The following is a 15,411-nucleotide window of genomic DNA, read 5'->3' as shown; positions in this document are numbered from 1 at the left end:
TATAGTTGATTCAGTTGAATCACAATTCACAGTTGAATCATAATTTACTCTTAAAAACTTTTATTAGTTTTCTCCAAGATCAATGTAATAGGAATGAGAGTAAACACGACATACCGTAAGTATTTAATACCTTAAGAAAGGTTTTTAATAACTTGAACTATACAGGTTTCGAATTGGAATGAGTTTGTTTGGAGACTTAGTAACAGTAATAACAAATTCAAAACATATGTTGTTATACTACATTCTTCCCCCCAAAGAGTTAATGAATGTAGTCATTCAAATAATTAGGAGGTCTTCTATTTCTAAAACTTCTTCTTGGATATGTATTTTGGTTTTCTTGTCCAGTAGTCTGTTGTCTAGGTTGTAAGCTCTCGGCAGTAGTACTAGTTTCGTTTTCTTGGTTTGGGTTGCTTGAGGATTATTTTTAATAACTTGAACTATACAGGTTTCGAATTGGAATGAGATTGTTTGGAGACTTGTAACAGTAATAACAAATTCAAAACATATGTTGTTATACTACAATCAAAAACTTACTTATGTTAATAAAGTCAGTTCACGCTTGAATTTGTAATGATGATTTATCCAGTTTCAATCTTTCCATCTGATAAAAATATTCTCAACTATTTTAAAATTATTTTTTATCAATCAAGAATATTATAATTTCTTTAGCATTATATAGTTCATTTAAGCTGCGTTTACAACGGAGTTAATAACACAAGTTTTTTACGTTTTTGTTATGAACTGTAACATCATGTTGAGTTGCGTTTACACCGGAGTTGATAACATGAGTTATTAATAAAAAGTTGTCAACTTGACTGAATCGACAAAAAATTCTCTTGAAAAAAGTTGATAACATGTGTTTTCAACAGAAAATTCCTTGTTATTAACAAGATTTATGTTATCCATCGAGAATCGGTAACTTTTGTTAATAACAGGTTACTATCCTCCCCGCAACCCCCTCACCAAGCATCCCTACCCTACAACTACAGCTGTTCCCTAATAACTACAGCTGCAGACAAAACACATAACAAAGTTATCACCTTTTGTTGATAACAAGACTAGCAGCAAAAAGAAAATGTTATCAAATTAAGTTGAAAACTTTTGTTTTAAACTCTGGTGTAAACGCATTATAATTTATTTACATTAGATCAGATGAAGATCATTATTTTAATGATCACACACATGTTTCAATTCAAGTCAATTTTCTGCTTTTTATTCCGGCTGTTATATCATATGAATAGTCTCGTTAAATGAAATCATAAGGAAGTCAATTATATTGATAACAAGGAATTTTCTGTTAGAAACATGAGTTATTAACTTTTGTCAAGATAAATTTTTGATGATTCAGTCAAGTTAATAACTTTTTGTTGATAACTCGTGTTATTAACTCCGTTGTAAACGCAGTTCAACTCTACTAGTGAAAACCAGCCTTTATGGAGATACAACACAACATCTCTCACCATACAATCAAATCATTGGCAGATAAAATACTACATCAATCCTTGTGCTATCCATTATTTCTTCCAAATTTATGTAATGACACAGTCCATAAAATACACATTATGATATTTCACTTCAAATACTGTTGCTGGTGAGATGTGATATCTATCCACAATGAAAACACTGGGATTTTGTCAAAAATATCACTTATTTTCAAACTGAAGATGACAACATTGGTGTTGAAAAATGTTTGTTATTCTAAAATAAATAATTTTGACAATTAAATTATTAACGTGGAGCGCTTAGCTCTAGGGACAAACTAATTCCGCTAGATCGCTCCAGCTGTACTGTTCACTTGCTGCCCGAGCATAGCAGCCGTAAAACCATGCTTTAAAGGTACACATACCACCAGCGGCTATTATTGTGTCTATAAAAGAAGTTTAAGCATCAAATTTATTCACCAAGAACAGCGCTACAAGTTGCTATGAATTTGAAGTCTATAAAACGAGCATTGAATGTGAAATAGGAGTTTAAAATGCATTAAAATTTAATTTTTTTCAGATTTTCAAAAACAAATTTGACGTAATTTTTGCTATATTGAAGAAGAGACTTGCATATTTTTCTCAAATTTTTCTGCCCAGTAGTTTTTGTAGGGTATGTGTACCATCTGCCTCAAAAAAATGACTTTTGAAGCCCTATTTTTAGCTAACAGAAGCTGATAAAAATATTTCAAGATTATGATTATGTCCTAAGAACCTGTCCAATTGATTAGAAAAAAAAAAATGAATGCACAACCTTAAATTTGACAATTATTCTAAAATAAATATTTTGACAAAATTCCAGAGTTTTCATTACACAAATGATAGATTATCAGCTATCAGGAATAATAAGTGTGGCTGTATCAGCTATCACGAGTTGCGAGTTTTGAGTTGTTTTAAGATTATTATGCGATTGTGAGTCCTGAGTTGTTTTAAGATACTTTAACTGAAGATGATAACATTGGTGTTGAAAAATGTTTGTTATTCCACAATAAATGATTGATATTTTTGACAAAATCCCAGTGTTTCCGTCACACAAATGATAGATTATCAGCTATCAGGAATAATAAGTGTGGCTGTATCAGCTATCACGAGTTGCGAGTTTTGAGTTGTTTTAAGATTATTATTAGATTGTGAGTCCTGAATTGTTTTAAGATTATCATGAGATAGAAGATGCATTCTCAAATAGCCCGAATACGAGAACTTGAGACCACAAAATTCACAGCTGAACGGTTTTTCGATAGTATGAGACTTGACATGCGTTCTAAATTCACTATTTTGGGCACATTTGAAATCACACAAATCACAGGCAAAACGATTTTCACTATGGTGTCTGAAAATATGTACTTTTAGTTGACTCGAGGTGGCACACTTTTTGTCGCAAATCTCACAGCTGAATGGTTTTTCTCCAGTGTGTTTTCTAATGTGTACCTTGAGATTAACGAGTCTGGTGGTTTTATGACCGCATGTAGCACAGCTGTAGAGCTTCGTCTCTTTGTCACACATGGTTGGCTTAGACCCTTTTCGACCCTTAGGCTTTAGACACTTTTCCATTGGCTTGGACCCTTTTAAACCCTTGGGCTTTAGACACTCTTCCATTGGCTTACCCTTGGGCTTTAGACACTGTTCCATTGGCTTAGACCCTTTTAGACTCTTAGGCTTTAGACACTCTTCCATTGGCTGACCCTCAGGCTTCAAACACTCTTCCATTGGCTTAGACCCTTCAACATCCTTAGCCTTTAGACACTCTTCCATTGGCTGACCCTCAGGCTTCAAACACTCTTTCATTGGCTTAGACCCTTCAACATCCTTAGCCTTTAGACACTCTTCCATTGGCTCAGACCCTTTTTGATCCTTAGGATTTAGACACTCCTCCATTGGCTTAGACCCTTCAACATCTTTAGGTTTTAGACACTCTTCCATTGGCTGACCCTTAGGCTTTAGACACTCTTCCATTGGCTTAGACCCTTCAACATCCTTAGGCTTTAGACACTCTTCCATTGGCGCAGACCCTTCAACATCCTTAGGATTTAGACACTCTTCCATTGGCTTAGACCCTTCAACATCCTTAGGTTTTAGACACTCTTCCATTGGCTGACCCTTAGGCTTTAGACACTCTTCCATTGGCTTAGACCCTTCTACATCCTTAGGCTTTAGAAACTCTTCCATTGGCTGACCCTTAGGCTTTAGACACTCTTCCATTGGCTTAGACCCTTTTAGACTTAGACACTCTTCCCTTGGCTGACCCTCAGGCTTTAAACACTCTTCCATTGGCTTAGACCCTTCAACACCCTCAGGCTCTGGACACTCATTCGTTGAAAGTCCACCCACTTCTGTTGCGTTGCCGGAAGGCCACATCTCTGGCTCACTCTGCTCTGTGCTGTCAAAGTCCACTTCTTCAGAAATTTCTTCATAATCTGAAAACATAGAAATCAAATCAAATTTAATTCCGGCCACAATAAAAAATAATACAATACAGATAATAATACAAAATACAAAGCTGCGCAAAATAATCAATTTTAATATAAAAACGAGTAGCTTTGTAAATCAAAATAACACATTTGGCGCTGCCTGCAAAACCGATATTTGAGTGCTGACAGCTAGTATACCGGGTGTTTCAAAAAGAATGACCCAATTTCAAACAGTTATCAGATGGAAATAAATTGGAAGTTGCATTTGTCCAAATGCTAATTAATGAACAATTATTATTAAACGAAAATCCCAATTCCTGACCGGCAATTACTGGGTTCGATTCCCGGGCTGACAAATAATGTTTGAATAGTAGCGCTCATCGAATTTTCATCTAGCTGTTTACCCTGTTGTCAATATTTGCAGTAGCAGAAGTCTTCGGGGTGATTTACAGCATTCAATTTGGATTTTCATTTAATAATAATTATTAAATCATTATCATTTGAATAAATGCAACTTCCAATTTATTTCCATCTGTTTTCTAGTTTCCTCATACGCAATATCTCAGTATTTTCCATCTATACTACTCTAAGGGTCCAGTCACACGAAGCGTTTTTTCAGGTGTTTTCAGTCGAGTCGGCAGGGCAGCAAGCTCTTCGATTGGCTAATTGGGTTGACGTTCGGCAATCGGCCAATCGGAGATCTTCCTGCCGATTCATCTGAAAACACCTGAAAGAACGCTTCATGTGGCTTGGCCCTAATAATGAAGTTATCATTGCTGTTTGGATTTTCAGTCTTTCACTGGTGGTGAACTCATTCACCTTGCTTAGAAAATAATTCATTTATTTATTTCTTTCATTGACAATATTACAAATCATAATTATAATAAATATAATAATGACTGGGAGAAGACAACAGGCATAACCCAAAACTGTCTTCTCCCAAATTTTTACAAATAGAAGTTTCAAAAAAGAATAAGGTTAAGATTTCACTTTCACTTCAAAAAGTTCAATTTCCACTTCAAAACTAATGACTAAACTAAAAATTTTGAATTTTGATATTTAAAAACTGATTTATCACAAAAAGATCTCTACTCACTCTATTAACTATTACATTTACATGCTCATCCCACACAAACTTGAAATCTAGCTCTAGGCCAAGTAATTTCACAGAATCTGTATTTCGTATACAAACATTTCCTATAAACAAATGTGGCTCAATCGCACTGTGTCTCAGACTAAAATTTATTAGATTACTTTTTTTTTATACACACGGTACATTTTTAATAGAACAATTCCAATACAGAAACAAATGAATTAAGGAGAAATACACTCATGAATAGAATGAAAATCCAGATCATTTGATGTCGGATCAGAGGTCCACGTTATAATGGCAGTGGAGGAAGATAGGAGAACAGCGTTACCGCTTTTCTGGCTTGCCACTGCCTTCTATAGAGGATAGCTGATACCGGAATATCTGATGAAATATCAATTGTTCATTCTTGTTTAAAATAATGAATCATATTATATTCATTAATGATTCAATAATAGGATTTCATTATGGAGATGAAATATTTTGTTAATTGATTATAATCTGGCAACGTTGCGGAGGTAGAAAGAGCTATCTGCTTAGTCGAATGTTAGACAAGGATAGCAACACTGCCATTTTAACGTGGACCTCACTATAGGAAATATGACGGATACATCTTCCTAAGTAAGATGATAATTGTTTCCCTACATTGTTGAAAAACGATCTGGCAACGTTGCAGAGGTAGACGAGGATAGCGCTATATGATTTGTTGAATGATGGATAATGATAGCAACACCAATGTTGATCAAATAATGTCATTATACTCTCACCCCAACAACACAGTAATAAATGACAGTAGTTGACAGTAATTGGCTTGAGTTGACAAAAATCGGCTTGAAATTTGAAACATAAACGACCTATATCATGGGATATCTTCTTAATGCTACCTTGTCTCAAGGTTCCAATAAGGATGATGATAATAATAATAATAATAATAATAATAATAATAATAATACTGAGGGTGACGCCCACATAAGCTCATAGGCTTGTCCGTGGGTAATGTGTGAGAGGGATGATAATGAGAGATGACGACTACTATTTTTTAGGTAGTCGGGACCGACGGCTTATCGTCTCCTCCGAATGATCAAATATCATTTATGAGCATAGTAGTGTCATCATAATGTGGCTCAACATACTGCGCGAGGTATACTGTTCACAGAAGTAGGTACTACTCCAAGTAATTATTGAACGAAGTGAGGTCTAAGATTCAAGTCGACGGTTTGGCATTTTTCTTAATGTTTATATGTTGCACATTTACGGCGAAACGCGGTAATAGATTTTCATGAAATTTGACAGGTATGTTTCTTTTTAAATTGCGCGTCGACGTATATACTAGGTTTTTGGAAATTTTGCATTTCAAGGATATATTAAAGGAAAAAGTAGCCTCCTTCATACGCCAATATTGGAGTAAAAATCAGACTAAAGAATTATTCATCATAAATCAGCTGTCTAGTGGACTATAATACTACCCGTTCAAAAACATCGAACATCTTGAAAATGTATCTTTCCATCAACGTTAGTAGACAGTTGACTATAATACTACTCGTTCAAAAACATCGAACATCTTGAAAATGTATCTTTCCATCAACGTTGTAGACAGTTGCAGCCAGACCTGATAACAGCGCTCATACTCACATTCCGGGATGACACGTTACGGTACGATAGAACAGAAAGCTCTATGTTCATTTAGGACTTTTTCTAGACATTTTAAATTGATAAATTATTTATTAATTTTTGAGAAAATATAAAAACAGGTCAATGTAACTTACTGAGCGCGAGGTCTACTGTTCACAGAACTACTAGTAATATTAATACTGAGGGTAAAGCCCAAATAAGCTCTTAGCTTGTGCGTAGGTAATGAGTAAGAGGGATGATAATGAGAGATGACGACTACTTTATAGGTAGTCGGGACCGACGGCTTATCGTCTCCTCCAAATGATCAAATGTCATTAGTGAGTATAGTTGCATCATGATGCTGAGGCTCAACATACAGCGCGAGGTCTACTGTTCACAGAACTAGGTACTACTCCAAGTAATTATTATTAAACGAGAATCCAAATTGAATGCTGTAAATCACCCCGATGACTTCTGCTACTGTAAAAATATTGACAACAGGGTAAACAGCTAGATGGAAATTCGATGAGCGCTACTATTCAAAAATTATTTGTCAGCTCGGGAATCGAACCCGGTACTCCTGATTGACGATCAGGAATACTTACCCTTACACCAAACTGACAATCTCTGGGTAGCAGCGCTCATTTTATACAAAGCCATAGCGGCCAGCAAGTCTACAGATGAGAAATAATGAGATATTGCATTTATTCAAATGCTAATTAATTAATAATTATTATTTTTGGATAGTAGCGCTCATGAAATTTCCATCTAGCTGTTTACCCTGTTGTCAATATATGCTGTAGCAAAAGTCTTCGGGGTGATTTACAGCATTTAATTTGGATTTTCGTTTGATGATAGTTAATTCTTCAGCATTTGAATAAATGCAATATATCAGTAATTTCCATCTGTAAACTGGCTGGCCGCTATGGCTTCGTATAAAATGACCGCTGCTATCCAGAGATTGTCAGTTCGGTGTAAGGGTAAGCATTCCTGACCGGCAATTAGGAGGTACCGGGTACGAATCCCGGGCTGACAAATAATTTTTGAATAGTAGCGCTCATCGAATTTCCATCTAGCTGTTTACCCTGTTGTCAATATTTGCAGTAGCAGAAGTCTTCGGGGTGATTTACAGCATTCATTCATTAGCATTTGAATAAATACAACTTCCAATTGAAGGGCCACGGGGAAAAACGAGCAAAGTCCCAAAAGTTAAAATTAAAGTATTGCATTTTCAAGGTTTGAAGTCGCTTGAATACCTTAAAACAGGGTATGAAAAATTTCCAATGCTGTTTCTGCTGTATTAGAGTATTTATTATACATTCATGATGATAAAAAACATTAATTAATGAAGAAAATTGAAATACAAAATTTTGAACAAAATGTGGCTAGGACCCTGATTGTTTTTGTCAGTGAAAGACTGAAAATCCAAACAGCAATGATAACTTCATTTTTAGGGCCAAGCCACATGAAGCGTTTTTTCAGGTGTTTTTAATCGAGTCGGCAGGGCAGCAAACTCTTCTATTGGCTAATTGGGTAGACGTTCGGCAATCGGCCAATCGGAGAGGTTCCTGTCAAGCCGATTCGTCTGAAAACATTTGAAAGAACGCTTCATGTGGCTTGGACCTAAAAATGAAGTTATCATTTCTGTTTGGATTTTCAGTCTTTCACTAGTGGTAAAAATTACATGAGTTATAATATGTATCCTCATTCCCCTTGCTTAGAAAATAATTTATCTCCTATTGATTCTCACAATTCCAAGCATTTATTGACAAATTTCTTATCTGATTGGTGTCTCATCTCACTATAGTGAGGTCCACGTTATAATGGCGCAAATTTGAAGCCGATATTTTGTTAACTCAAGCCGATTACTGTCGACTACTGACTATTATTACTGTTTTGTTGGGGTGAGGGTGTGAGAACGGCACAGTATGAGAGACAACCAGCGTCATATAGTTTCACCAAAACCAACTACTAGGACAATCGGCTTCAGTTAACAGTGAAATTTGGAACATAAACGCCCTATCCTTATAACCCCCATGGGACCTCATCTCATGCTATCTTTTCTCTAGGATATAACTCATCTGGATGACTGATGCCCGGTTTCTCAGTCGTTCAATAAACAACGTTATTGGTAGCTAGCTATTAATTCAATAACTTTAGGTATGCAATAAACTTTATTGGTTTCTCAATAGTTATTTGTGCAACTAGTGCGCAAAGTGACAGTTTGCTGCACCGAAAGAAACGTTTACGCCCGAGCCGTAGGCGAGGGTGGAATGGTTTCTTGAGTGCAGCAGAGGAACTTTGCGCACGTATTTCACATTAAGTTTTTCCTACAGTTACCATTGAATATGAAAGTGGGTAATTATGGGTAAAATTGCCTGAAATCCATCAAATGTTTTTCTGTGTAATTTTATTATTGATAAAAACCTTAATCCTAAAATCCTAAAGTCCTCGTTGTCCTTGGTTATAATATATAATGAATAATAATTAGCGCGTTGTGCTTGGTTGCACCTCTGCTCACTATAGCAGCCACAGCAGTCACTGTTACCAACTTCATTTTGATTTTGCTGCACTGTTGCTCCATATAACCTACTAAGTATTTTGCGTTGCCATGTTGCAAATCTGGAGTGCAGAAAAATTTTTCCCGCACTAGAGCGGAAAAGTGATTCTTTGCGTTCTGTAATCAGTGCAGCAATGGCCACTTTTTCAACATAACTGTAGGAAAAAGTTATTGAATGGATCAACAGTTTATGTAACGACTGAGCAACCGGGCATAAAAATTAATGTTATTTGTTATTGCTAAGCATAGTTGCGACTTGATGCTGTGGTTCAATATAACGGCTCATCATGGCTCCACATGAGCACCCTATTCCATTACATATCTTCGTATGCTATCTTTTCTCTATGGCATTCCTCTGTCTGATCCTGGATGATCAGTGCAAGTGTTAGTGCCGGGTTGCACAAAAGCCGGTTACATTTTAATTGTAATTAACTTTACGAGAACCAATCAGAGAAGCCATCTTTTCAAAAACGCCTACTCTGATTGGTTCTCGTGAAATTAATCACGGTTAAAATTCAACCGGCTTTTGTACAACCAGCACAAAGACTGTTAGATGGTAATAAAAAAAGAAAGCATCTCACCCCGAGGCTCTTCTTTGATGAATACTTGACAAAAACGTCCCAATTGTTGGCCATCATCAACATCATCATCATCAACGGTTGGAGATACTGCAGTGCTGTACTCTGGTGCTGGTTCATGGCTGCTATCTACTGCAACTGTCGCCATCTACAATATTGACAACAGACAAGAATGAAAACTCAGTCAAATCATGTACAATGCAAGAGCCAAACACAATTTACAAAGTATTACATGGAAGTAAAGTTTACAATTTAAAATTCTGATACTTTGATGGACTCAACAGGATTGAATGTCCTTAAAGAAAGTGAGATTTACTTTCAACTGTTAAGGGGCGTTCACATCGCTCAAGTTTACTTGAATTAAAGTGTTTTTAACGTTTGAATTGAATGGGCGACTTTGAAAACTTGAAGTCAAGCTTACATGGTTTCAAGTGTTCATAACCTCATTTATATAAAATTGAAAGTCTAAATGATTTTCTTCTCACTTTTCATAATTTTCTACTCAGTTATTTTTATACATTAAACATAGACTGACAACACTCGTCATCTCATTGTCCTATTTTCAAGTTGAATTATTGGGGTCAATGTCAAACGAGGCCACCGACAGTCGAGGCCTGCGACCGTAGAGGACTCATGAAAAAGAGTCCTCAAATGTCGCCTGCGTCAGGCGACAGTTAAGGACTCATTAATTTTGGAGCAGCCCCGACAGTTGAGACCTGCGACCGTAGAGGACTCTTTAATCTTTGAACAGCCCCGACAGTTGAGACCTGCGACCATAGAGGACTCATGAAAAAGAGTCCTCAAATGTCGCCTACGTCAGGCGACAGTAGAGGACTCTTTAATTTTTGAGCAGCCCCGACAGTTGAGGCCTGCGACCGTAGAATACTCCTGAAAAAGAGTTGAGGACTCTTTAATTTTTGAACAGCCCCGACCTGCGACGGTAGAGGACTCTTCAATTTATGAAAATCAGTCCTGTACGGTCGCAGGCCTCGACTGTCGCAGACCTCGACTGTAAATCAAAATAACTGATCTATTGAAATGGGTTCAGATCCCGTCTCATTCAATAATACAATTCTCCTTAAACTGCCCGAACTGCGACAGGAAAACTGTATTATAAAACAAGAGCAAAATCTATCCTTTTCACCAGAACAGCCGGACTTTACTGTCAGTCCTAACGAACGAGTTCTGCCCCAAAAGCTAAATTTTGGGTATTAATATAAACTCAGTCAATGCCAAACATGAAAGCCATTTCAAGTACATATTTTTATCTGTCGCACAAGCGGCACGTTTGTTATTGGAAACAGAGAGAAACTACGTTAATATTGACAACAAATGAAATAAACAATCTTTCTGTCGATGAAAAAGATTGTTCTAAGACAAAAACACTGTTCATTGAACTTTTTTAATTTTATAACTCTAAAATCCTGATCAATATGAGATAAATATATATTATGATTCATATATATGTCCCATATGACCAGGTGACACTACTTGAAGAACGGTCTACATTGATATAATGAATTCAAGTTTCTGTTCTTGCAAACTTGACTTAGCAATATACATTCAGTTTATACAGAACTTGGATTCAAGTAAACTTGGCCAATGTTAACGACCATAAAGATGTTGCCTGAGCGGTTGCTGATGATGTGCCATGGACCATGCAGTTTTTGGTAGCCGCATTCAGTATATGGTATCCTGATCTGGGCCACCACAAAGACAATCCTGTTTACCACAGACATTCTACTGCTCCAAAAGAAAGCTCTTCGAATCATCACTTTATTATAACAAGTATGAAGCACATTGCCATCCGATCTTCTGCAGATTGGGCATTTATATAGTTTGTTTGTTTGTAAAAGCTTCCCAAAGACTAGAATTGTCAGAAAAATTAAGTGAAAGTTGTCGGTAAAGGAATTGTGGAAAATACATCATGGTTTGTAGAGTGTAAGAACGGCACAGTATGAGAGACTACCAACGTCACATAGCTTCACAAAAAACGCCTACTATAATGAGGTGCACGTTATAATGGCAGTGGAGAAAAATAGGAGATCAAAGTTGCCGATCCTCTGTCTTGTCAATGCTTTCTATAAACGGTAGCTGATACAGGTTTATTAATGTAATATCAACTGTTCATTCTCGTTTAAAATAATGAATTATATTTTATTAAGCAAGAAACTATACTTCTCAATAATTTTACTATGCATTTACACAATCAAGATAAAATATTTTACTTTGACGTGTCAAAGTAGTCAAGGACTAAATACTTTTAACGTGTCATATACTACCAAGCTTTGCTTGATTCTGTAGTATTATATGACGAAAATTAAACTAAACTAACTTTTGTTAATTATTAATTCTACATTGCTAAAAAAATATCTGGCAACAGAGCAAAGCGAGAAAGAGATAGCGCTATCCGCTTTGTTGAATCCAGAATGATAGACAAGGATATCAATACCATTGCTAATCCAACACTGCCATTATAACATGGACCTCATTATAGGGTTTCTCACCACCTCCTACGGTGGTAGCAGGCTACTACACTAGGGTTTGATATTTTCTATTTGCAAATGGCAGATTAGCTTTGCAATCTACTCAGTCTTGAATTTTCAGCCTATAATTGTCTATAAGTATATATACTCTTGAAAAATATTTATTTTTGTCATTTCATGTTACAATATGAGCCACAAATGAATCGAATTAGTATTTAGCTAGTTCAATTCAAAATACAGTACTTCGAAACATTGAATTAATCAAATCTGAAACTCGTAGATGCCTCATCATTCAATCGAAGAATGAAAAATGCTTCTGAAAGTCAACAATAGTAACAGAGATTGATTCATACATATTAAGTGTTATCCTATTATATTAAGCGAGCAATTTATGTATATCTGTTTATATTTTTATATCTGGTTATTTATGTTCAACAGATCTCGAAAACGGCTCTAACTATTTTCACGAAATTTGGAACATAGTAGGTTTATGATATAAAAATTCGATTACACTAGGTCTCATCCTTGGGAAAACTCGCTGAAAGACATTAAAAGGATAATTCATCGTTGGCTGAAACAGCTGAGACTTTCGTCGTCTGTGGATAGTAAAAAGTGAGCGAGTGATTCTGTGGAAAATCAAAATATCGCATCCCCGAAATTCATAAGCTGACGTATAGCCAGCTGTAGAATATAAACACGATCATTTAAGAGAATATTGTGTTCTGTCATGACTTACTCTATCTATAGTAGGCTATGGTTCTGTTTATCAATAAATAAAAATAGCGAGCGAAGCTCAGTGCCCCGATATTCCGTATTGATATGCAGATCATATTATATCATTACACATCTAGGGCCGATTTCCGAGCTCAGGATTCATGTAAGTTCTAGACTTTGAGCAGCTGGAGTTAGAAAATTGGACTTCAAAAACGGGGCGTAGTCATAGTCATTGTCACGTATGAATTGAAATTCGAAAAACTAGAAAATTGAACACAAAATAAAAAAAAGAGAAAATAGTGTAAAGTTTCAGCTATTTTGAATTATTTGGAATGTAACCATAGAGAAGCAATAGCGTAAGTAGATATCCCATGCTATAGGGCGTTCATGTCACAACTTTTACTGTTATCTCAAGCCGATTATTGTCGATTTTACTGTTTGGAGCGGGTAAGAGTGTATGAACGGCACAATATGAGAGACTACCAGCGTCACACAGCTTCACAGGAAAGAACTACGTGGACTATCGGCTTGAGATAACAGTAAAAGTTACAACATATACCATGGAATATCTATTTATGCTATTCGACTGAGTCATTGTCAATATTGTAGAACGTTCCATAAATGAATAAAAACACAAATATGTAGTCAAATTCTACACTGTTATTTAGCCCAAGGTTCATGACACAACGGTCACATTTTCAAGTTGCCAACATGAAACAATTTTAATGTTCAATGTTACCTAACCTTTTAGCATTAATCAACTTGATAATGTGACCGGTGTGGTCACGAAACCTTGGTCGTGTACTAAATAAAACAGTGAATTTGACAACATATTTGTGTTTTTATTCATTTATGCTATGGTTAAACTTCGTCAAGGAAAAACGTTTTCAATAAATGAAAACTGCGACTACGCCCCGTTTTGGAAAGCCAATTTTCTGACTCCAGCTGTTAAAGTTAAGAACTTAGCTAAATCCCGAGCTCGGAAGCCGGCCCTAAAAGTTTCAAAGCTTCGTTAATCGTTGTAGTTTTTTTAAAGATGGTTTGCTTAATTCAATAGCTTTTGATACCTGCTCTTGTTTGAACCTCTTCTTCCCTCTTGAAGTGGGAGCTTCTCTATGATGAGTGGTTACAGACCTATACTTGCGGCATTCCGGGAAAATAGTGGGAACAGCATCACGCTTGAGCCTCGGATACTTCAAAGGAGCAGTTACAAATTCCCCGGTCTTTTCATCACAGGCCGACGTGATTCGTTGTACCTCATCGATAGAGAAATGTTTTTCACAAACCTGGGAAACAAAAGAAATTTTTAAAATGATCATGTGATGTAACTTGTTTCATCAAATTTATCATCACGTTTCAATCGAAATCTAGTCAAAATCTCCTTCAAAACATTCTGGCAACAGGTCAGCCTGAATTGAAAACAGAGAAATGTCGAGAGAAAATTCTATGTTTACTTTCAGTTATTAAAATTGCATGCAATGAATATTCCACAAGACAGATGACTTTTTTAAAAGTTACATTGAAATATTAATTGCATGTGTCATTACATGCAATTAATAATCCACACGACAGCTGATTTATGATGAATATTTCTATAGTCTGATTTTTACGGTAATATTGGCGTTCAAAGGAGACTCCCTTTCCTTTTGTATTATCTTTAAAATGAAAAATTTCAAAAAACTTAATATATATACGTCGACGCAAAATTCAAAAAGGAACATACCTGTCAAATTTCATGAAAATCTATTGCCGCGTTTCGCCGTAAATGCGGAAGATATAAACATACAAACATAGAGAAATGCGAAACCGTCGACTTGAATCTTAGACCTCACTTCGCTCGGTCAATTACGTGCAATGACGCATGCAATTAATATCCCAATGTAATTTGGTAAAAATCAGCTGTCGTGTAGACTATTAATAATTGCAAGCAATCTTCTTCTTCTTCTTCTTTGGCTGTGTCTTATCCCATTTAAATGGGTCGGCATTCCTTCCTCTTAGTTTGCCTCTCCACAAAGCCCTATCCAATGCTTGCTCTCTCCTCCAACCACTCTCCCTCAAGTCAGCCGCTATTCTATCTCCCCACCTCATCCTAGGTCTACCTCGTCCTCTCACACCATCCAAAACCAAATCCTGCACTTTTCATCCAACATAATCCTCCTTCCGTCGCTGTACATGCCCAAACCACCTCATCCTTGTCTACTGCATTTTCTTTCCCAGTGGTCAACTTTTACAGTGCCTCTGATCAATTCCTTCTTATTTTATCTCTTCTTGTAACCCCACACATCCATCTAACATCTCTTCTCAGTCACTTTCATCTTTCTTCCTGTTTCTTTGAAATGGGCCATGTTTCTGTTCCATACAGCACAGCTGGCCTCACAACTGATCTATACACTTTTCCCTTCATTTGACAATTTACTCTCTTATCACAAAGAACACCACTCATTTTTCTCCAGTTCATCAATCCACAATTTATTCTAGCAATG

At 36.2% G+C, this 15,411-nt stretch overlaps 1 protein-coding gene across 1 annotated transcript; it reads right to left on the bottom strand.

Annotated features, from left to right (window-relative positions):
• Positions 1-2,225: 2,225 nt before the first annotated feature.
• Positions 2,226-14,214, bottom strand: LOC120355735 (zinc finger protein 569-like; the record flags this gene model as incomplete). The annotated part of the gene is made up of 3 exons (XM_039444397.1): positions 2,226-3,895; positions 9,732-9,876; positions 13,996-14,214. Coding segments are annotated over 3 exons (1,731 nt in total), but the record flags the coding sequence as incomplete, so codon positions are not given.
• Between the last annotated feature and the right edge of the window lie 1,197 nt (positions 14,215-15,411).

The sequence above is a fragment of the Nilaparvata lugens genome, unplaced genomic scaffold (assembly GCF_014356525.2).
Source record: "Nilaparvata lugens isolate BPH unplaced genomic scaffold, ASM1435652v1 scaffold4527, whole genome shotgun sequence".
Taxonomy (NCBI): domain Eukaryota; kingdom Metazoa; phylum Arthropoda; class Insecta; order Hemiptera; family Delphacidae; genus Nilaparvata; species Nilaparvata lugens.
The sequence above is the reverse complement of the archived record's forward strand: the minus strand, read 5'-3'. Positions and strand labels throughout refer to the sequence as shown.